The 23,948-nt window shown below is 54.0% G+C and overlaps 1 protein-coding gene across 2 annotated transcripts in view; it reads left to right on the forward strand.

Annotated features, from left to right (window-relative positions):
- The window catches only part of ECE1 (endothelin converting enzyme 1), a 114,536-nt gene that overhangs the window by 63,475 nt on the left and 27,113 nt on the right, over positions 1 to 23,948 (forward strand). For both annotated transcript variants that reach the window (XM_082680637.1, XM_082680636.1), the window contains exons 3-7: positions 2,954 to 3,095; positions 9,615 to 9,827; positions 20,031 to 20,152; positions 22,142 to 22,288; positions 23,451 to 23,516. In XM_082680637.1, coding sequence (XP_082536763.1) covers positions 2,954 to 3,095; positions 9,615 to 9,827; positions 20,031 to 20,152; positions 22,142 to 22,288; positions 23,451 to 23,516 — 690 coding nt within the window. The remainder of the gene's footprint in view (positions 1 to 2,953; positions 3,096 to 9,614; positions 9,828 to 20,030; positions 20,153 to 22,141; positions 22,289 to 23,450; positions 23,517 to 23,948) is intronic.

The following is a 23,948-nucleotide window of genomic DNA, read 5'->3' on the forward strand; positions in this document are numbered from 1 at the left end:
AGACGTGAGGCTTGTGCAGAAACCACGAGGCCCGTCAACCTGGTCGTTCAAGTCGAGCAGAGAACAGCACAGAGGCTAAAAACCCTATTTTCAAATTCCGTTTGCCATTTCTGCCTAGAAATAGGAATTTTTAATTTAATTCTGACTTAATTCTGTTTAAGTTTTGCAGCGAACACCATCTGTTTGTTTGACGTTAAACAATGAGGCTCAGCTCGGCTCGCGGCTCCTGGGGGCAGCGTGGCCACTCGGCTGAGGCCGTGGGTTCGGGAGGGACGTGGGTTTTCTCACGCTGTCTCCTCGCCCCACTTCCTGTGTTTCTTCTGGAGCTAGTACTCATACCTACTCTTAGGGATGTTGTGAAGATAGAATAGCATCATCTAGCGACAAAATAGAATGAACGTGATGCCAGAAGCACAGAAAGCCCTCAAACAATCCCTGCCATGATTACTCTTTTTTTCCTTCCCTCCCTTTGTCTTTCATCCTCTCCCTTTTATTTCTTCTTTCTCTCCCTTTCACCTCCTCAGCTTCCCTGCACCTCGGTATTGCTCTGTCCACATAAGAGAGGGTTTTCTGCTTCCCCAGCCCTGACGGCTGTGATCCTTGGCCTCCGAGGGGACGGGATACCTGTTACACCAAGATCGCTCCATCTCTTAGCTTTTCACCCCTCTCCCCCCACGAGCTGAGCCTTGGTAATGGGGGCACTGAGAGGCCCAGAGTGGGAGGCAGAAGGTGAGACCAGCTCAGGGGCCCAGGAAAAGTAAATGTCAGCATCCCCAGACAGGGCAAGTCCTTTGGGGGCCCTCTGAGATGCCGGTGCCCAGGGTAAACTGCGTGAGAGAATTGATGCCTCTGAAAAAGCACTTTATAGACGTCGATTGCTGTGAGCATGTCAACTCGTCCCAGGCTGTGTCTGCACCAGTAGCGTGGTCAGAATCTGCATGTCTCACGCTTTTAAAAAGGTTCTTATGGGATTCCAGGAGGCGACCTGCCCTGACCCCCGCCTGACACAGCTGCTTCTGTGTCCGAGCCTCCCGGACCTCCACAGCATTGTCACCAAGCCTCAAGTTCCTTTTCTCGGTTGTAGGACCCACCTTTTTTTTTTTCCACAAAAAGTTCTTGTCTTCCTCTTTCTCTAGAGCAGTAACCCCCAGTCATTTTCTTTCTTTTCTTTTTTTTTTGCGGTACGCGGGCCTCTCACTACTATGGCCTCTCCGTTGCGGAGCACAGGCTCCGGACACGCAGGCTCAGCGGCCATGGCTCACGGGCCCAGCCGCTCCGCCGTGTGTGGGATCCTCCCGGACCGGGGCACGAACCCGCGTCCCCTGCATCGGCAGGCGGACTCTCAACCACTGCGCCACCAGGGAAGCCCCCCCAGTCATTTTCTGTTCACAAAATAGCCAGTGATGACCGTGAGGCTGTTCAATGCCCTTCCCTAAGGTGACCAGCCTCAGATTCCCCAGGCGCCAGTGTGAGGCTCCCTGAAGGCTGTGACCTGCTCCTAGGGGCCGCCATCCCCTCAGCTGTTGGGGGGCACTCGCAGGTCAGAGGCTGGGTCTCCTCATCTCCCCTGACATCACCCCCTTCACCTCCTGGCAGGCTGTGGGTCTCCCTGCCTGCATGCCTGCTCCCCTCCAAGCCTTGCTCCTTCCACCTTGGCTTTTCCAAAGGGTAAATCTAATCGTATCACTCCAGCCCTCAGGAGGAAGTCCCCAGTCTTTCACCTGGCTTACAGCACTCCTTAGGATCCAGGCCCCCCTTTTCCCTTCCCCTCCCCATTCACCTGGCCAGCTTCTAGTTATTCTTTAAGACCCAGCCCAGGCATCCCCACCTCTAGGAAGCCTTCCCAGACTGAACCTCTGCCCACCCCAGTCTGTTTCTTTATCTGCCTCTCTGCTGGGCAGTGAGCAGCTGAAAGCAAGGGAGTCTATCTTCCCCCTCGGTCTTTCCAACGTGGCCCTGAGTTGGTGCTCGACTGTTGGCCACAATGTCACTAAACTGAACCCCACCTTCAGGGGACCCTTCCTGTCCCGCGGCCCTGGCTTTTGCAGGAAGCGCCTCGTAGTACAGAGGGGAGCCCCCAGCTGGCCTTGGGTCTGAGGGCCGGGCCGAGGACTCTGAGTGCTATAGACTGGTGGGTTCCTCCTCAGCCTGGAAGGCCCTGTCACGCCCTCCACTTCCTCCCATTGTGCCTCCTTTCCTGTTTAGCTGCTGTTAGGCTGAGGACATTTTTTCCTCCCTTTGAGGACCTGCTCCAATGGAGCAATTTCTCCATTGCATCTCCCCTGACATCTCCCAAGACTCTAATCTCTGACCCACAGGCGGGCTCTAGAATCAATACACTTGGGCTCAAATCCGAGCTCTACCCATTTAGCTGTGTGATGAGAGGCAAGGGTCTCACCTCTCCGGACTTCGGTTTCCTCATTTGTAAAAAGAAACTAAGAACACAGCCCTCGTGGGATGATGACGGTTTCGACCGCTAAGGCTGTCTGTGCCCCGGGAAGTATGCACTGTGGTTGTGTTATCATGGGGGTTGTGTCACCCCCGGCCTGTTGAAGCTGGGGCTCTGGAGAGAGCCCAGCTGGATGTCTGCTGGATGCCTGCGAGTCCAAACATCCTGGGTTTTTTTTGAACTCCTTACTGGAGAAACAGGGAAAAGCTGATCTTTTTTTTTTTCTTCTACCCGTATCAGGTGACACAAAAAACACAAGCCCAGCTGGGTTGACTGCTTAACTCGGATGTTTAGCAGCGAATCTGAGCTGCCGAGCAGGGTGCTGGTTCCTTTCCTGGATTAGGACCGATTCCATGGGAACCAGACCACCCCTGAGGCAGGAGGGGACATCAGGCAGCCCTGGTGTCTCCCCAGGGCTGGGTTCTGCCGTGGAGCCCCCTCCTCCTGGGTACTGGGGGCCCTGGGCTCACGTTCTCCTCGCCCCGCCTGTCTCCTTCCCTACAGGTGAACTTCCGAAGCCCCCGGAGTGGCCGGAGGTGCTGGGCCGCACGGACCCAGCTGGAGAAGCGGCTGGTGATGCTGGTAGCACTTCTGGCGGCAGGAATGGTGGCCTGCTTGGCAGCGCTAGGCATCCAGTACCGGACAAGTAGGTGCACCCGTGTTGCATGATGGGCTTCACTCACTCCCGCCCCAGGCTGTGTCCACTTGTAGAAGGGGGCTTCCCTGCTCAAGCCAGGACTGGCCTCTGAGGCCAAGGAGAGAGCTGGGTCTGGAGGCTGGGGTTGCTGCAACAGACCAAGACCTGGGAGCTGGGCAGATGGGTGATGTTAAGGTTTTGGGGTCAGAAGGACATGAGTTCAAATCCTGGCCGGGCAACTTATTGTCCATGTGACCTTGGACAAGTCACTCGATCTCTCAGAGCCTCTGTCTTCTCTACTTTAAATGGAGAAAATAGTGCTCAGTTTGGGGTTGTCTCTGAGGATTCGAGATGATGTCTATCACATACCTGGTGCCCAATAGGCCTTCTCTAGCCTTAGCTCCAGGTACTATTATTGTTAGGATGTGGGCTGGTTCGTCACAACACACGGGCTGGCCCTGTCCTCCATCCTTAGTTCCAACAAAATAGCAATAATGGCTTCCGTTTGCTGAATACTTTCCATGTACCAAATACCAGCCCTCTCCTTTACGGATGTAATCTCATTGCCTCCTCACAGCAGCCCTGTGAGGTGTGGTTGCTTCTGGCCCTGTTTTCCGCACAAGGAAACTGAGGCAGTGGCACTAAGTAACTTGCCCAAGATCACGTGGCTAGTGCGAGAGGGAGTGGGGCAGCTGGAGTTCAACCATGGGCTGGCGGACCCCAGAGCTCAGGCTTTGTAATTCGTGGTGCACTCCAGCGTGGGTTAGTACTCCCAGAAAATCTGTCCTTCTGTGAGCCAGGGACCTTTGTGTACCTCTGTCATCTCATTTCTCTGTCCTGCCTTGTATATGATCAGACCCCACTTCAATCCCACTGTCCGCGACCCGAGACTGGTTCCCTGTGTCTGGCTGAGTGTATGTAGCAAGTGTCTTACACAGAATCAATGATCCATGAACTCTTATGGACCTGGAAAGGGCAGATCCAAGTTAAAAATAAGGATGGGAGTTCAGTCAGTTCCAGGATCTCTCCCCTGGGCCCCAAGATCCAGCTTTCTCATGACAGTAGGCCACCTGGTTGAGTAGCCTCTGGGCCTCTGCCAAGAGTTTAACCCCATCAACTTGGTCACGTGGTACTCATCCCATCAGAGCCATCGTGAACCTTCACAGGATTGGGGAACGTCAACTGCAGGTTTTGTTGAGCCTTCTCCACTGTGAATTTCCTGGCCTGTGTGGGTGGCCATGCTGCACTGGAATGAGGAAGGAATTTGGGGGCCTGGAGGGAGGGCAAGACTTCATCTGAGTCATCCTTACATCGCTCCTGGATCAAGCACTCATTCATTCATTCATTCTTCCTTCCACAAACATTTAATGAGAACTTAATCTATGTCAGGTGCCTAAGTGGTACCTAAGAAATAATCGCTTAATTGTTTAACTGACTATTTAATGATTTGTAGATTTTTACCAAATGCGCCTAGCACAGCAGGTGATTAATGCATATCTGATTAATTAATTAATGATTTCTTAGCCATATGTGCTTAGCATAGTGCCTGCATGCCATAGATGTGCAAATACTTTGCAAAATGAATAAGTAAACAATTGAATGAACGAAGAGCAAGAAGGAGGATTAAGTGGGAACAGCCTTTCTTTTTTTTTTTTTGCCACACCACAAGGCATGTGGGATCTTAGTTCCCCTACGAGGGATCGAACACGCGCCCACTGCATTGGAAGCACGGAGCCTTAACCACTGGACCACCAGGGAAGTCCTGCTGCAGCCGCCATCTTGCTTCATGCTAAATCAGGTTTAGTTCAGAACACCCTGCCTGGAAGTATAGGCCCTAGCCAGCCTCGTCTGCCCAGCTCTTGGCCCTGTGAATGGGGAGCAGGCTAGACTCCAGCAGGCAGTATTGCCCTGAGATTGCCCCTAGGAGTTCCCAGGCTGTTTCTCCATCAGAAACCAGAAGGGAGCCCCCAAGGCCTGGCTTCTAGTGGTTGGGCCCCAAACACTTCTTTCATTGCCAGGTGGGGCCCGCAGGGAGGAATCCTGCTTCTGTCTGTCCCTTCCACCTCGGGGCTGCAGAAGGGTTTTCCCCAGGCTGGACCTGGGTGAGGGGAATTCTTCCCCCAGGGTGGAGCTGGGCCGGGGATCCGGTGACCTTTGAGCCAATTCATGTGTCTTCATCAGCTGCCTGGGCCTGGGAAAGCAGAGGCCTCCCCAGATATTGACAATAACCTCATTACCCAGCAGCAGGTGCTGGCTGGCATCAGCCACATCTGTGCAAACATCAGTCAACGCAAATTCTGGTGATTCTGAAAGACTCACCTTTAAGTTATGTCTGGGCACTTGAATACATATTTATCCACCTTCCTGCTGCACCATCCTTTCCAGAAACTTACAGATGCTTTGCAAGCAGTGACAGCAAAACAAACGATAAATTCTCTGGAAAATACTCTGAAGTGTCTTACTTAGTGTCGAGGCCAGGCACCATCCGGACGAGTCTGTGAGCTGGATCTGGGACCTGCTCGACAGATCATTCACGTCCTAAAGGGAAGAAACATCTTCTGCATCCACCGGTGGTGACCAAGGCCTGGACAAAGCTCTTTTATGCACTCAGCCATTCATTCATTCAACAAACATGTACTGGGGGGCTTCCCTAGTGGTGCAGTGGTTGGGAGTCCGCCTGTGGATGCAGGGGACATGGGTTCGTGCCCCGATCCGGGAAGATCCCACATGCCGCGGAGCAGCTGGGCCCGTGAGCCATGGCTGCTGAGCCTGTGCATCCGGAGCCTGTGCTCCGCAGTGGAAGAGGCCACAACAGTGAGAGGCCCGCGTACTGCAAAAAACAAAACAAAACAAAAAAACCCATGTATTGGATAGCTGCTAGGTGCCAAGTTCAATGCTGGGCAAAGGAACTATAAATGCAAGTAAGATGCTGGCTCTACCCTCAGGCTCACATTCTAGTGGGGGATGTAGACAAGGAGACGGCCATGACATAGCATGGTCTGTGCTCAGATAGCGGACACCCAGGCAGCCAAGGGGCACAGAGAAGGATGAGGGTCTGGGAAGTTTTCCCTGAGCAGAGGGAGCCTGAGCTGAGTTTTGAACGTGTTGACAGGAGATTAGGGGGCCTGGAAACCGTGTATTAATTAATCACATGTACATTAAGCACCTGGTAGGCCAAGGATAGTTGGTAAAGCATCTACAAACCAGTAATAGTTAAATAATCAAGTGACTGTTGCTTAAGTACCACCTGGGTACCTTGCAGTGTGCCTAGCAGATTAGGTGCTTAGTGGAGAACTCAAGCCTCTCAGACTGATTCCTGGGGGCTGGCTTCTTATTTTGGTTTAAAACCAAGTCCCCCTACACACACACACACACACACACACACACACACACACACACACACACACACACACACACACACACACACACACACACACACACACACACACACACACACACACACACACACACACACACACACACACTCTGATGTGTCTTGCTCCCTGAGAATCACCCTCTTAACAGCTGGCTTCTGGGTTTTCCCACCAGCCAAGTATTTGTCAAGCTTTACTTCCTGCAGTTTGTTGTATAAAAACAATAGGTATTCTTTTCCTTTTCCAGATATGAAGTTATATCATAATAGTGAATAGGCTTTTTCAAACTACACAGAAATTCTTTCCCCCCATCCCCTGCCCCCATAAAGATTCTGGTAGGTTCCCTTAGTCGGGAAGTGGGGCATGCGACTCAAAGTTCTCATTTAGAGATATTTTAAATGGTGCCGTGTCCCCTACCATTTCCTTTCTCTATTTTCATGCCTAAGGGCTCAATAATCTTTCATTGTTGTACGGTCATCTCAAAACAAGTAATTACCTCGACATAGAGTCGCCCTGATTTTTGTGCTGTTGTGCGACTGTTCTGAGCCCTTTGTCAGCCTTCAGGACTTTGGGTTTGTCATCAGATGTTAATAAGCACACAGGCTGCCCAGCCCCAGCTGGCATTGTGTCTCCGAGTGAGAGGAAGACCACCCTGCCAGCCCATGCATTCTCTTCTGCTCTCTGAGGATTGGCCTGGGAACACTGGACCCTAAGACTCCAGGGAGCTGAGCCCCCCGCCCAGCCATGAGATCATCATCACCGTGAAACTGGTTCTACCGTCCTTCCTCATCTCCAGATGGAGAAACCGACCCTCAGAGAGACGAGGCCACTTGCGCGAGGCCAGAAGCAGAAAGCTGGGATTTGAACCCAGGTCTAAGAAACAGCCCCTGACGCCTGCCCTGCTGCCTTCCTCCCTGTGCAGTGGGGAACTGAAAGCGCCAGAAGGGCTGCAGCAGCCCCTGGCACGACTGGCCAAGGGGTGGTGAGGGAAAGTGGGAAAACCTCAGCCTTGGCATTGCCGAAGCAGCCTGGAGTGGGGTCAGCCTGGGCGCTCCCACACCACAGAGCGACCTTGCTCCGTTCACTTGCTCAGAGCCTTGGCGTCCTCATCCTCCAACGGGGGTGTCGCCCCCGTATCAGGAAACGGTCCCTCTTGTTGCCAGTCAGCTTGGGTCAATGGGCGGTGCGGCTGGGCCTGTGTGCTTAGCCACAAGCCTCCATCTCCTGCAGTCAGCTTCATCTCGTCACCTGGGGCTGGGCCACGGCTAAGGCTGCCCACCGTTTGCTTGCTTTGCTTGAGCCCACCAACCAACCTCGCCTCGGGAGTCCAGCCCCCTCCTCTTGCCTCTGCCCCATGTCCTGTGAGAACCGGCTCAAAGGAAGCTGGTTCCTCTGTGCACTGTGTGTTGGGGGCACTTGGAGGATTTGGCAGCCCTCCACGCTGCCCACCTGCGCCAGCTCCCATCCCTCCTCATGGCAGCACCTGACAGATGGGGCTGCCCTGCCTCCTGGGCCAGTCATCACCGGGAGGGCTCCCTTCCAGGCCCATAGCAGGCATAGCAGAGAGAGGCTGGGGTTCAAACCCCAGTGGCCACTGAGCAGGGTACTTAGTCTCTCTGTGCCCCAGTTTCCTTGTATGTAAAGATGGCCTTAAAGTGATCTCTTAGGTTGTTTCACTTTTATTTTTTGAAGATCCAATGAGATAACTCTGCTGCCTTGTACTCAGTGGGAATGATGTTTCATAGTTCCTTCTATTCCTAAGACTCTTTCTTTCTTCCTGAGTCCTGGCACCGTATTGTCTGCATCACCCATTTGGCATGGACTAAGTATCCTCGGTCTATGTTGGTAGAATAAATGACAGACATTTCTCCTACTGTTGTCTTTTTACTTTTCTTGTATAATGTGTGTATCCCCAACTAAATTATTAACTCTTGGAGGAAAGGACTATGCCTTTTATATCCCCACCACACACACACACACACACACACACACACACACACACACACCCCATACACACACACGACACACACACACCACACACACACCACACACACACCACACATACCACACACACACCACAAATACACACACACCACACACACACACCACACACACACACCACACATACACACACACCACACACACACACCACACACACACACACACCACACATACCACACACACACACACACATACTACACACACACACCACACATACACACACACCACACACACACACCACACATACACACACCACACATACCACACACACACCACACACACACACACACACCATACACACACACCACACATACACCACACACACACCACACACACACCACACACACACGCCACACATACCACACACACACCACACATACCACACACACACACACACCATACACACACACACCACACATACCACACACGACACACACACCATACACACACACCACACACACACCACACACACACCACACACACCACACACACACACACCACACATACCACACACACACACCACACACACACACCATACACACACACCACACACACACCACACACACACCACACATACCACACACACACCACACACACATACCACACACACACACCACACATACCACACACACACCACACACACACACACCATGCACACACACCACACACACACATGCCACACACACACACCACACACACACCACACACCACACATACCACACACACACACACACACACACACAGACACACATTCTGCAAAGAACCTGGAAGATACTCAGTAATTATTTTGTTGAATAAATGAATGCATGAATGAGCAAACAAATTTGTTGAACATCAGGGAATAATAAAAAAATCAATGAATATTTGTGGAAGGAAGGACTGATTAAAAGAAGTACCTTGGTTCAGGGTAATTTTTAAAGCCATAGAAAGGATTTTAGGCAGCTAGACAGAAGTCTAATTTTACACATCAGGAGATCGTAAATCTCCTGAAATCTTTCCTCCGTAGTGGTCTAGTGACTGTCCAGTTCCAAATCTGTTTGGTCAGGGCTGGGGTGGGGCATGGCACCCCAGAGCCCCAGGCCACCTGCGCTATATTGCCATAGCCTCTTCCCTGCCTTCCCTTCACTGGCCTCTTGTCCTTGACCCCTGCCAGGAACCCCCTCGGTGTGCCTAAGTGACGCCTGCATCTCGGTGACCAGCTCCATCTTGAGCTCCATGGACCCTACGGTGGACCCCTGCCAGGACTTCTTCACCTATGCCTGTGGCGGCTGGATCAAAGCCAACCCCGTGCCTGACGGCCACTCACGCTGGGGGACCTTCAGCAACCTCTGGGAACACAACCAAGCCATCATCAAGCACCTCCTCGGTAAGCACCCGGCAGCGGGGCCAGTGGACGGGCTGCAGAGGACGGCTGTCCGCTAGACCTACCTGGCCAGGCCCGGTTGAAGGAAGAGCTTGGCAGGATGGGGAGACGAAGGGCTGTGGAGTAGGTGAGACTGAGTTAAATGTGCCCCATCATTCATTGCGTGATCCTGAGCAAGTCACTTATCTCTGAGCCTTACTTTCTTCATCTATGAGAACAGGATTAATAATACCCAAACTGCAGAGGTTCGAGAACGAGTGAGCACATGTGTGAAGCATTGACGTGGCATGTGTGGCATGTAGTAGGTGCACAAGAACTGGTAGCTGTGGTCATTGCTCTTCTGTCTTTAAGCTCTTCCTTAGGTTTTGACTAGTACTGACTGTGAGTTTTGCAAGTTACGAGCAAAAGGAATGAACGCGGAGCACACTAGATCAGATTTTAAGGTTGTGAGCTGATCAGAGTTCTAACAACGGTTTTATCTGAGAGTTATTCATTGTAGGCAGAAGTCTTCCTTGGCCTCATGGTAATCGAGCTTGCGTGATAAGCCATCTAACCGAAGTTCTTCTCTTTATACCTTGTTAGGCCTTCAGCACCTCTAGTTGACCTTGTTGTTGGTTGTTTCATCCTCAGGTTAGAATCCCATGTTGGTCTTGTTTGAAGTTGTATCTTTAGTTAATGTCTGTTGAATTAACATCTGCCTGTTGGGTGCTTCTCCATGTGGAATCAAAACACCCTGTGCTGTAACTTATAGAGGTCCTGACTTAAACCCTTCAGGGCCGAGACCTTCACCATACCTGTCTCCTGCTGACCCCTGCCCCATCCTGGGACCCTAAATGCTGGGAGAGACTAGGTCATGAAAAGCCAGTCAATTAATCCCATCAATGACAGAACTTAGATTTGACAAATACTTATTCAGTTTAAAAAAAAAAAAGCATCTTGATACTCAAAAGTAGGTAAATTGAAGAAGATACCTAAAAGGGGGCAGATCTTCCCAAAGGGACAGAAACCTTCCCATGAGATAGGAAAAGAGTCTAATTTGATGATTATGAATTTCAGGCAACTGTGTCTTTAAGACGAAAGTGGAAATAAGCAAACTAGGTTAAGGAGACCTTTGCTTGTTTACCCCACCTCAGCCCCAGGGGGCGTGGCTGCTGCGGGTGAAACCCACCCACCACTTCTTGGCCCCCAGCAGCTGCTGGGCAGGGCCCCCTGGCAGCCCCCTGCTTGTCTCCCTGAGGGACAGAGCCGGGTGGTGTGTGAAGGCGGGGCTGAGGGAACCCCATATGTCAGGAGCAGCAAAGCCCCCTGTGCACTTTGTGCTACCCGAGTGCCTTTGCAAGGGGACCCAGCCTTTTATTCCAGAACTAAAGGCAAATATGTCTGTGGTAGCCAGACTGGAACTCAGGGATGTCCCTTCTCCAGCACCTAAAGACGCAGCCAGGGACTGCGCAGGGACCATCAACCAAAGCAGGGGAACAGTCCAGATAGGATAACGAGATGGGCTAGTGCCTCTGCTTCAGTCACCGGGACCTGGGTTCAAGTCCTGGTTCTGCCACTTACTGTGTGATCTTGGGTCAGTTACATAACCTCTCTGGGCTCTTGTCTCATCAGTACAATGGGAACCATGCCTCCTCCAGGTTTGGAAAATTAAATGGGAAGATGTCTTTAAAGCGCTTTACCTGGGCCAGGTGTATTGTGGTGGCTGCTGTCTGTGTTGGTTTTACCATTATTATTTACCCTTGACCTTTGCCCAGTACTTTTCAGTTTACAGAGCTCTTTTGTAGATATCACCCTATGTGACCCTGTAAGGTAGGAGCTAGGAAACTGTTGCTCACCCTGCTTGATAGACGAGGAAACTGAAATCCAGAGAGCTCCTCAAGGCAGGCTAGCAGGTGGCAGAGCTGGGACTGCCTGACTCCTGGTCACGTGTCCTTTCCCTGTCCCACACCACCTCCAGCAGGTGCCAGGGGCAGTACGGCTCCCTGCCCATCTTGCTGGGGAGAGCCTGCAGGAAGCACGGAGCTCTGAGAGTCTGAAGGAAAGAAGGAAAGAGGCTGGCATTTGCTGAGTGCCTGCTATGTGCCGTGCTCTGTACCAGGCTCATCATATCCACTGCCTCCTTAATCCTCACAGCTACCCTGGGACTTAGGAACTGTGGTTCCCATTTTATGGGTGAGGAACCTGAGAAAAGTCAAGCTTGCCAAGGACACCCTGCCAGTCCAGGATGAAGAGGGTCTCCAGCCAGGGGAAGCAGTTAGCACCCAGAGGGGATGGGGGAGAAAGGCGGACGGGCCCTCTAACTCCCCAGTCAGGTCCAGAACTGCCCCTTGTGTAGGACCCCCATGGGTCCTGATCCTGCTGGTTCTAGGAGGATCTTGGGTCCTATCAGGAAGACCTTGGGTCTAGGCCAGGACCGAGCTCATCCCCCTCCCCTACCCCGCAGGCAGCAGTCCTGGGCTCTGGCCTTACATCCCCGCTGTCCCTGAGGGTCAAGGTAGGGGTGGGGGAGTGCACTGAGCCGGGCACGGAGCAGCCGGAACCCTGACCCCGGGGCCAGGGCCCAGTGGTATCAGGAGTGAGCCCTAGCATGCTAGCTTATCACGTGTGGCCTTGGACGAGTGACCCGGCTTCTCTACAACTTAGTTTCACTCTCTGTGAAATGGGAATAACGATGCCACCTAGCACTCAGGGTTACTCTGGGTATTGTCTCACTGTGATGGGTCAGAGCACTTAGCACAGAGTGTAGCACCTAGTAGTGCTCGGCAGAGTAGGACTGCCCTTCTCGGTGGTGGATGAGCTCCAGCCCAGACGTCTCCCTACAAGCTGTGTGACTACAGAGAGCCTGCTCAGCCCGCCTCAGCCCTTCACCTGTGGAGTGGGAACCAACGCCGAGCATTGGCAGGTGTGTTCTAAGGATTAATTGGGTGGTTGAAGAAAGAGTAATTATTGCTTATTTTATTTCTTATAGAAGCACTGATAGAGCTTCTCATCAGGAAAGGAGGGATGGGGTGTATCCATGACTATGCTGGGTTGTTTACTTGTATTATTTTATTCACGCCATGGAGTATATGCCCATTTTACAGATGAGACACAAATACAAAGGAAACATATTTCCTAGGAAATGGTGGAGCTGGAATTCAGTCCCAGACCTGTGAGGCCTCAGACCTGTATTCTTTCTTTACTGATTCAGCGGTCACAGGGCAGCCCACAAGTGTGGTTTGCCAACCTCCTTGCCCCAAGGCCGCTTGATATTGTTCTCCAGGCCAGGCGAGACCGGGCCGAGGCCTGATGAACACAGTAGTTGGGGTCACCTCATGTCGTAGTGACCGAGAGCTTCCCCACAAGGCATATCCTGGCATCCCCTCTCCCCGGGCTCACTCCTGGAAACCAGTCTGGATACGGCGCCTCACTTATGGGCCTTGATACCTGGGACTTTGATACCTGGAAACTCCCGAAGAGGCAGGAAGTAGGTGAGTGGGTGACCAAAATATGCAGGAGTGTGGGCCAGTGCATTCTTGGGCTTAAGGCCAGGCTGGTTTCAGCTCCCCCAAGACAAAGGGGTCAGCCAGCAGGCCTCAGGAGGGAGCTGGAGCTGGTGGGGATTGGAGCACACAGGGGTGCCCTGCTGTCCAGGCTGGCTTGGGGAGCAGCTTCTCTAGGAGAAGAAGGACAATTCAGAGGCGTAAGGATTGTGTCAGCTGGCCAGGCAGGACAGCTGTTACCATCAACTTGCTGTGTGACCTTGGGCAAGCCACTTCTTTCTGTGAACGGTGAGTTGACTCCAGCGCCCTCAGAGGAAATCCAGGCAGACCTGTAGCAGGTGGGTTGAACTGGGCCAGGCGCCACCGTGGCATGTTCTGGCTGCCTGCTGGCTGGAGGGGGGTGACCTCAGCTGCACGAGACACAGACGCCTCTCCCAAAAGACACTCTGCCATCCACCCAAGCTGCCAGCTTGGGCTGTCCTCGTAGGCTCTGGGGAGACAAGAGTGTCCTCACTTCATCACAGGAAAGGTACAGCTGGACCCGTCACCCCTTAGGCTGGGCCTTGCCTTAGGGCTTTTAGCACAGACTCTTCTGCCATCTGGAATACCTCCCAGTCCTTCAAGACTTTGGTCAAACCTGCTTCTCCCGTTATGCCTTCTGTGGATACCCAAGGGCCTCTCCGGCTTGAGCTACAGTTATATTTTGTGTACTTGTCATATTTACTACATTTTATATTCTAAGATTAATCACGAAAAAAAAATCGATGCCTGCTTGTTGTAACAATTCAAGTAACACAGATTCCATAAAGAAAAAGTTAGTGGTTTCCCTTTCTTCTACTCCTGACACCAGTCTCCCTGAGAAATACACACAGAATCATTCCGGTAGCATTAAATTTGTCCATGTGACTGTCAGTGACTTGGCAGTTAATCATGTCACGCTGTGACATCTCTTCTATTTTCATTTTGATCTTTTTCCAATATTTACTGTCTAATGTAGTTTCATCTTCCTGTACACATCGGAAATTCTACAGACAAGCTCTGCGTCTGAAATGCTTTCTATCCAATATCACGCCTGCAGCAGCAGGCCTTGCTTTTTCTTTCATGCTTGGGGAGTGGTGAGATGGACTGATTGATAAATTGATCCAAGGATGGGAGTGGGTATCCAGGGCTTCTTAGGGGTGGCTGGACTGCTTCAGATCTACCTCTGGTTTTCCAAGCCAACCTGCAGAAGAGGAAAGGGAAGCAGAGAGAGCTTAGGCCTCTGCTCGCTGGTGTGACCTTGGACCAGTTACCCAGCTTCTTGCCTATAAATTGGCACCCGCTGGTGGAAACGGCTGTGACAAGATACACACATGCAGCCATGCCCACACACAGAGGAAGTAGCTCGTTTTCTCCGGGAGGCTTAAAAGTGCGTGGGTTCAAATTCCGGCCTGCCGCCCATTAGCTCTGCCTCCATAGGCGAGTTCCTTCGTCTCCCTGGACCTCGTTTCCCTTCTGTGTGAAACGGGGTGGCCGTGTCCACCTCAGGGTGTCAGTGTGGTGATGAAAGACCCCAGCACGCGGCCTGACGAGCGGCAGTCACCAGTAAACGGGAATGGTCTTGCCATGCTTTTCGTTCTTCTACTGAAAAAGGCACTGCCTTATCAGCTCCCCCTCTTACCCTCACCGCATGGGGCTCCTGAGGCCTGTGACTGTCTGAATTGTGTCTGTGGTTTTATCTAAAACAAACGCTGGTCCTGCCCTGATGTGGAGTCGGGGCCCCACAGGCTCCTGGCCAGCCGGTCTGGCCGCAGCACGGGGGGGGGGGGGGGGGGGCGGTGGCAGTGCCACAGAATCCCAGGAACCCCCATCTCTGTAGCCTCCCGGCTGCTGGAGCATTTGTTTCCTCCCCAGGGGTGATGTGGGAACTGGTGTTCCAGTAAAAACTCCCAGAGGAAGAAGCGGGCCGATTAAATGGTATGCTGTCTTTCCTCTCTGGGACTTTGGGGAAGTGACTGAGGAAGTTTCTGGAATTTGGGGTCCCTAAAAGGAAGTACCCAGGCAGTTGGGAGTCCTATTATCTGGTCCTGGGCTGCCAGATTGTTTCCAGACCACTGGGGCCCTGGAAGTGCCACCATCTCAAACACGTGGCCCCTGCTGGGCCCTGGGCGCTGCCCTGTCCATCCCTCCAGGCGGCTCCCTACTTCTGAGAAGTAAACAGGTCGGGGGGTGTCTTAAAGGAAACCAAGCTTTTCCTCAGGAGAAAATTAACTGGGCCTGACTTCACTCTGAAACCCAGCCTCCTCCCTCAGGCTGAAGTGATGGATGCCTTTCTCTGTGGCGCTCCCAGACACGCCTTCATTCACTCTCTCAACAGTTGCATACTGTCCACTAACTGTGTGCCGGCATCCCTAGGTGCCTAGGATCCTGTGAGGAACAACAGTCTTTTCTGTGTGTGGAACTTACATTCTCACAGGGGAGACAGACAATAAACAAATAAATGAGTTAATAGATAACATGGTTGTGAACAGTTAGGGCCTTGAAGAAAATCAAGTAGGATGCAGGGCCAGAGAAGGGAGAGGTCATGGTAGCCACGGTGATCAGGAAGGATGGGCCTGCAGAGAAGGGGACATTTGAGCAGAAGCTTGAATTGAGGCAGAGAAGAGACCACAAGGATGTGAGGGGCAGAGTGTGGCCGGCAGGAGGAACAGTGAGCACGGTGGCCCTGGGGTAGGAGCATGGAATCGAGAGGGGAGGAACAGAAGACAGGCTAGAGCTGGCAGCCAGGAGGTGGCAGGGCCCAAATCATCCAGGACTGTGTCTCTCAACCTTTTTTAATGACTGCTTCCTGCCTAAAATTTTAATACCACGGATATACTGTATGCTTGTTTCTGTACTGTATGTATGCATAAAAAGAATAAGATGTTTCTGGGGGACTTCCCTGGCTGTCCAGTGGTTAAGACCCCACACTTCCACTGCAGAGGGCATGGGTTCAATCCCTGGTTGGGGAACTAAGATCCTGCATGCGGTGCGGTGTGGCAAAAAAAAAAACAAAAAAAAAACAGAGTAAGATGTTTCTGTCATCCAAGAACTAATTCTCTCCCCGCCTTTAGGAGCAGTATTGTCCCAGTTGAGAATGCATGCTATAGGGCCTTCTAGGACATTGTAAGGAATGTGTATACTCCAGTGCCTATTTGAACTGAAAGTATTCAAGACAACAGCTCTATGAACTCCCCCCAGGGTTCCACTTGGATGTTTAATAGACATCTCAAACTTAAAACATCTAAAACCGAATTGCTTATTCCAGTCCCCGAGCCTACCCTCCATCCCCAGTTTCTGCATCTTAGCACCCCCTTGCTCAGGCCAAGGAAGCCTGGCAGCATCTTGACTCCTGTTTCTCTCGCGTTCCCCCTGCTTCTCACCCCTTCTGTGCTGTCACCCTGGCCCAAGCCCCCACCATCACTCCATCGCTCACCTGGTCTGTTGCAGCGGCCTCTTACCTGGCCATCTCGCTTCGATTCCTGTCCCCCAAGGAGCCTGCCAGGTAGTAGGTGCCCTGTGAGTGAGGAGGAAGGAGAGGAGGTGGAGAATGTGCCATGGGTTGTCCTGATGGGCACAGGAGCCAGGGGGCGGCTGTGGGGCAGTGGAGGAGCTTCACTTGCTCCTGGGGCTCCTGCCCCAGCCAGCATCAGCGTGGGAAGCCAGGATGAGGGAGGGGGAGGACATGTGCTAACCCCTGGTGGGGCTCACACTCCTGTCCCTTCCTGCCCTACCTGCCTCATTTCCTCCCCGTGCAAGCCTCCAGCGGTACCGGGCTCATCACCCTCTCATCCCCCAGATAGGGCATCCGTCCTCATCAGAAGCAGATCCTGAGCTCTGTTCTTTCATCAAGCGTCGCTGAGGGCCACCGTGTGCCCGCCGGTGCTGGGGGAACAGGGGCGACTAGGATATGGACTAGTGGGCGAGGCAGCCCCAGCACAGCCCCCACTGCCGCTCCACATGCAACTCATCCTTCATCCCCAGGGCTCCGGCAGGGAGTTCCCAGGCCTCCCCCTGCCATCCTCTCCAGCCCCCCTGGACTTTCTCCTTATAGCAGTCGCCCCACGTATAATCAGATGCCTTGCGATGCTCGTACTGCTGTCCGCCTGACCCGCCAGGCTGGCCCCGTGCCCGTGGCCGTGTTGCCTGCTGCCTCCCCACACCCAGCCCGGCAGCCTCCAAACCTTCAGAACTTACTAAACATTTGTGGGAAAACAAGCGGAGGTAACAGCCAGGGTGTGGGGCTGAGAGGAAGGAAGTTTGACCTTGACAGTGAAGGAGAGAGGGAGGCGATGCATTCCCCCTCCTCTCAGCGATCATATGGGGCTCGTGTACAGGTGTCGGGGAACAGGGGTTCCGCCTGGAACTCGCTGTAATCAACACAGCCGGGTTGTTCCTTGGGAGTCTTTCTTTGGGCCTCTTATCTTGGTGGCCTTGGGGCCATGGAGGAGGGAGATGCCAGGCCCTTTCGTGGGCCAGAGCACACAGGACGCGCCTCCCCCGACACTGGCCTGGCATTTCAGGGTTATGGCCAGAGTCAGATGCTGCTTCTGGAGTCTGGTGAGCAGTGATGATTCTTCAAAAGCCTAGGTGATATAGCTGATTCACTTTGTTATACAGCAGAAACTAACACACCATCGTAAAGCGATTATACTCCAATAAAGATGTGGAAAATAAACAAATAAATAAATGAAGCCTAGCTGCTGGGGGCGGGTGTTGTCACAGAAACAAGGCCCCTGGGAGGGGTTTTGCTTTCCCTCATGTTGTGCTCCGTTAGTCTGAGAAGCAGGGCGAAGTTCAACTCTCCCCACGTCTGCGCTCCCCCTCCGGAAGGCTCTTCTCATGCTCCAGTAGGGCCTGGGGCACACTCGGGTGTTTCCGGGGCTCAGCAGTGGTTGCCTGTGGGCTCCAGGGCTGTGTGTGCCCTCCACAGACCCTCAGCACGCAGGCCCCTGGACCTCTGTCTCTGTATCTCCCTTCAACTAGTCCCAGGCTTGTCCCATCCCCTGTTGAGGGCTGTCACCCTGACTGCAGCAAGACGGGGCGCTGATGCTCTCTGACCATTGACACCAGTGATGCTGTTCGTGGTAAGAACTGGGGGGCAGAGGAACTCTCGGGAGAGGGGCTGGGAAAGCTAATTAGGCTCGTCAGGAAATGACTCCAGCCCTTTTGAAACAGGCTACACCAAACATTTCTTTTCTCCCATGCCCTTTTATGCTTCCTTGCTTTTCCTCATACTGTCCACTCCCCCCAAACCCAGTACCCTTTCCCCTCATTTCTACCTGGTGGGTAACTTTTCATCTTTCAGAACCAGCTCAAATCGTAGAACATCCTCTGGAGAAACGCCACCCCCTGCCCTCCCCACTCCACCAAAGGGTGTGACTTTCTCTGGGTTCCAGAACCATTTGCGTTAGTCAAAGCACTATCTTGTCTTGGGGTCATGTCTTTGCATGTATGTGTCACCATTTGACCATGAGCTCCCTGGAGGCAAGAGCGGGTCTTACTTGTGTCCATAAAACCTAGTGGCCAGCCCAGCGCCTGGCACCCATAGGTGCTCAGTGTTGAGGCCCTTCGTGAATGAACCTCTCAGGAGAAGCTTCATAGGCAAGGTGGCCTCTGAGAGGCCTTGAAGGCTGAGTAGGGTTTGACAGTATCCTATGCAGAAGGCCAAGGGGAGCTCTTTCTTCATGTGTTTACTTGTTTGTTACTTGTGTCCTCACACTGGAAAGGAAGCTCCATGGAGACAGGGACGTTGTCTTTTGTGTCCCCAAAGCTGGCGCAGAGCCTAACACAGAGTGAGCAGCTAGTACCCACTTAGTGAATGAATGGATAAAGCTCTGCCGGAAAAGGAAAGCAAAGGAAGGGGTTTCGGGGTCCAGGAGGGATGAGAATGAAAAGAGGAAAAGTGGCCAGAGCAGCGAGGAGTTCCCCAAGGCGGGGCGGGAGCGGAGGGAACCGGGGGCCCGGCGGGGTGGGGGTCTGGAGCAGGGCTCTGAGAGAAAGGCGGATCCTCTGTGCCCTGGCTGCAGATGGGACACTGCCCCCACTTGTGCCCGTGCAGGAGTGTGGCCTCAGCAGGTGGCATCCCGGCCAGGGCACCAAGGACAAGGAGAAGGGACAGAGGCTCCCGGGTGTCCCGGTGTCAGGAACTGAGTTGCTGCTTGTGGGGGACGGGAAGGGACATGGCAAAGGGCCTCTGAGTCAGCTCTCGGTCTGATGAACATGCCCGGCCCCTCTGAGGAAGAAGCGGAGAGTCAGTTTGTAATGAACGAGGCCTTAAAGCTTCCGTCCAAGCCCTGTCTTTACCACAAGAAAGGTTCTCTGGGATCTGAAAAAAAAAATAGACAGGTCTCTGTCCCACACACCGGGCGGGGGTATCTGGGTCACACGCTAGCCGGCAGGGAAAGCAGACTGTCCTCCCGTTGGGTGGCCCGTGCTGCCAGGCCAGGGACACGTCTGAGAACCCATCCAACAGACGGGGAGAAGCACAGTCTCCTCTCCTTACCTATGCTCAGTGAATGAGGAGCCCTCCAGTCTGCCCACGGCGGTCAGATGCCCACCGTGGCGGTTCCTCACCTGCACTGACAGGCCCAAGTCCCAGCTCTTGTCACAGCTGAGAACACCGAGACTCCAAGAGGGACTCGCCCAGGGCCACCCAGTGTGCAAATGGGGGTGTGTTGCAAACTGCTCTCCCTTGTCGTTCCAGAAAACTCCACGGCCAGTGTAAGTGAGGCAGAAAGGAAGGCCCAGGTATACTACCGTGCATGTATGAACGAAAGCAGGATTGAGGAGCTCAAGGCCAAACCCCTGATGGAGCTGATCGAGAAGGTGAGCCCCTACGCCCCATCTCCTCCTGCCCCTGCCCCCTTCCCCCATCTCCTCCTGCCCCTGCCCCCCGTCTCTTGCCCCTGCCCCCATCTCCTACCCCTGCCCCCTGCCCCCCATCTCCTACCCCTGCCCCATCTCCTACCCCTGCCCCCACTTTCCATCTCCTACCCCTGACCCCTGCCCCCATCTCCTACCCCTGCCCCCTACCCCCCATCTCCTACCCCTGTCCCCTACCCCCCATCTCCTACCCCTGTCCCCTGCCCCCCATCTCCTCCTGCCCCTGCCCCCATCTCCTCCTGCCCATGCCCCCTGCCCCCCATCTCCTCCTGCCCCTGCCCCCTGCCCCCATCTCCCCCGCCCCTGCCCCCTGCCCCCATCTCCTCCTGCCCCTGCCACTAGCCTATGCCCCTGGCTTCTGCCCCAGCTCTCAGCTGCCACCAGGGCCCAGCCACCTCACACCTCCAGCCACCTTGACCAGCTGGATCATGGAGTCTATCTGTCTGCTGACGTGTGTCAGATTGTCTGAGTGAGTGTGTATGTGTGTGTGTGCGTGCACATCTCTGTGTAGGTGGGAATGTCTGTATGTATTTATGTGGGGCTGTCTGTCACATGTTTATGTCTCTGGGCGTCTGTGAGTGGGACAAGGGCCCTATTTACAGGGAAGATGTTTCTCTACGTTGCTACTTCCATTTCCTCAGGGGGCATGTTTGTGTGTGAGGAGGGGTGTGTTCTGGAAGGACCAACAGAAAGTCTGGGATCAGAAGCAGAGCCCTCCCTGTGAGGAGGGCCACGCTGACCCGGGCCCCCCGTCACCCTGAGCAGAATGAGTCTTCTTCTTCCTGGGCACCTTCCAGTCAGCCTTGGATGGACTTGGGGGTCGGGGGGGCGCCCAAGGCTGGCCGCACTGCCCAGTGCACACAGAAGGGTGGCCGTGGGTGTTTTCGGGGGAACTGCTGCTCCCCAGAGGCCCGCCTCCTAGGTGGGCTCAGGGGAGGCACTGCAGCCGGGTGGGGAGCTGTGGGCATCGGGGACGGGACAGCCCCTCCCTGCTGGCACAGGCCTCACGTGCCAGCACGTGCCCAACCAGGGAAGACTGAGGAGATGAAAAGCATCCCAACTCGGAGAGAAACTCTGATAGACCTTAACTCACCAACCTGTTAAAGAATAAGGACCCTTTTTTATAGGCACAATTGAATTTCTGCTTTAATAGGAATTACATTCCTGTGATGGAGTACGCAAAAGTGAACAGAGCACAGGAAGATTCTCCTTCCCATCCCCATCCCCAGCTGCCTAGGGAGTAGCCGCCATATGTTTTCATGACTGGTCAGAAACCCCTAATGAAGACACACCAGGGGCTTCCCTGGCGGTCCAGTGGTTAGGAGCCCACTGCAGGGGGCGTGGGTTCAATCCCTGGTCAGAGAACTAAGATCCCACAAGCTGCGCAACATGGCACGGCCAGAAGAAAAAGAGAGAGGGAGGAAGGAGGGAAAGGAGGGAGGGAGGGAGGAAGAGAGAGAGAGACAGAGAGAGGGAGGAAGGAAGGAAGGGAGGGGGAAGGGAGGGAGGGGAGGGGAGGGGGGAGGGAAGGAGGAAGGGAGGGAGGAGGGAGGGAGGGAGGAAGAGAGAGACAGACAGAGAGAGGGAGGAAGGAAGGAAGGGAGGGGGAGGGAAGGAGGAAGGAGGGAAAGGAGGGAGGGAGGGAGGAAGAGAGAGACAGACAGAGAGAGGGAGGAAGGGAGGGGGAGGGGGAGGGGAGGGGAGGGGGGAAGGAGGGGGGAGGGGGGAGGGGGAGGGGAGGGGAAGGAGGGAGGAAGAGAGAGAAAGAAAAAAAGAAGGAAGACAGACCAGCCCTTTCATTTACTCCTGAGGCTCAGAGAGGTCAGAGGACTACAGAGGGTCACAGAGCAAGTCAGCAGCAGAGTCAGAATCCACACCCGGTCTCCCCCGACCCCGCCTCATCCCCTCCCCGGCCCCCCTCCCTCCCCACAGCTCGGGGGCTGGAACATCACGGGGCCCTGGGACAAGGACAACTTCCAGGGCACGCTGCAGGTGGTGACGTCCCACTACCGCACCTCGCCCTTCTTCTCTGTCTACGTCAGCGCCGACTCTAAGAACTCCAGCAGCAATGTGATCCAGGTGAGGGGCCGGAAGGTGGGGGGTGGGGGGAGGGCCGGGCCTGACCCCAGGACCTGTTTTGAGTTTACCAGCAGCGCCGTGATGGCAGACCTGCCCTTGGGCGACAGGCTTCTGGTTTCTGAGCTTGGTTATCTCTGGAGGCTCCCAACTGTGAGATTTTTGCAGGAAAGTTGTGAAAGGACAGGCTTGCCTTCCTTGGGTAGGTGGGGGTCACTGCAGCACAGGTGAATCTTTGGGGTTCTGACTGGTTACTGTGGGTCCCAGGAGTGATGTCAAGTCCTGGGCACAGCTGGAGTCACCTCCCAGTCACCCCAGCTCAGTCTCTGGCCTTTGTGGCTCTGCTCGGAATAGCTTTGAGTCCACCTCTTCCTGCCAGAGCCTGCCCCAGACTGAGTACCAGCACACCCAGGGGACCCCAGCCCTGCTCTGCCCACCCTCAGAGGCAGAAGCGAGAAACCCGGGTTGGGCCTTCTGAAGGCTAAGTTCCCACCCACCTCTGCCACTCACTCACTGCGTGACCATGGGCAAGTGCCTCGGCCTCTCTGAGATGCAATTTCCTTGTCAGTCAAATGAACTACAGCAATACCTACTCTAGGTATGTCAAGGTGCGGCCCAAGGCTCTGATAGGAGCTATCAGGGATTGGCCCTCCCTACCTGCCCAGCACCCAACAAGGCCCTCACTGGCACTCTCTCCTTGAATCCTCATTCCAGCTCTGCGGGTTAGATAGTTCCCCTATTTTCCAGGTAAAGAACCTGAGGATCAGAAGGGTTCGGCAACTTGACCAAGGTGACACAGCTGTGAGTGGCTCTGGACTGCTCACCACCTTGGGAAGTGTTCAATGAAGCAGAAGTGCTCTGCGGAGCCTAGAAGGAGTTTAAAGAGGAGGGTGGTTCCGTCTGACCTTCAGAAGGGCCCCAAATCCCCACGGCTGACCACATGTGTGGGAAGGAATGTAGCCCGACATGTGTCTGTCCCCTCACTGGGGGGCCCATCCCAGGGGCGGCCTCGGCTACCAGCTTGTGCTCCTGCTGGGGCCTGAGCTGCTCCTCCACTGCCATGTGCCTGCCATCCCTGGAGCGAACAGAGACTGCGTGCAGGTGTGCGTGCGCAGGTGTGCGAGCGCAACGGGAGATCCCCTCTCACCCCCGCCTTTCTCTTCAGGTGGACCAGTCTGGCCTGGGCTTACCCTCGAGGGATTATTACCTGAACAAAACCGAGAATGAGAAGGTAGGTGTGCCTCTTCAGAGAGTGGCTCCCGCCCAGACCACCTCTCTCCATGGTTCGTCCGTCCCCCTCGGTGTTCCCTCAGTGTACACACCTCTGCAGGTCTTTGAAGCTAGAGGAGCATAGAGGTGTCCCTTACCTGGCAGTCCCTGGCAGGGGAGGGGTATCATTTGTCCCCATTCTAGAGTAAGGCTCTTCCATATTCAGGCACCGTGGGCACAGGGGACAGGTGTCATTTGTCCCCATTCTAGAGCGAGGCAGTGATAATGCCCACCTCATACACACATCACCTCTGGCCTTCCCAGTCACCCTGCAGGTACTGAACACCTCTGAACTTCATTCGCCTTATGTGTCACATGGACATTATTTTTACCTGGCCTGTTACAGAGGAGGAAATAAGGCTCAGAGATGCTAAGTGACCTTATCAAGGTCACA

Source organism: Grampus griseus, assembly GCF_964374135.1.
Source record: "Grampus griseus genome assembly, chromosome: 1".
Taxonomy (NCBI): Eukaryota; Metazoa; Chordata; class Mammalia; order Artiodactyla; family Delphinidae; genus Grampus; species Grampus griseus.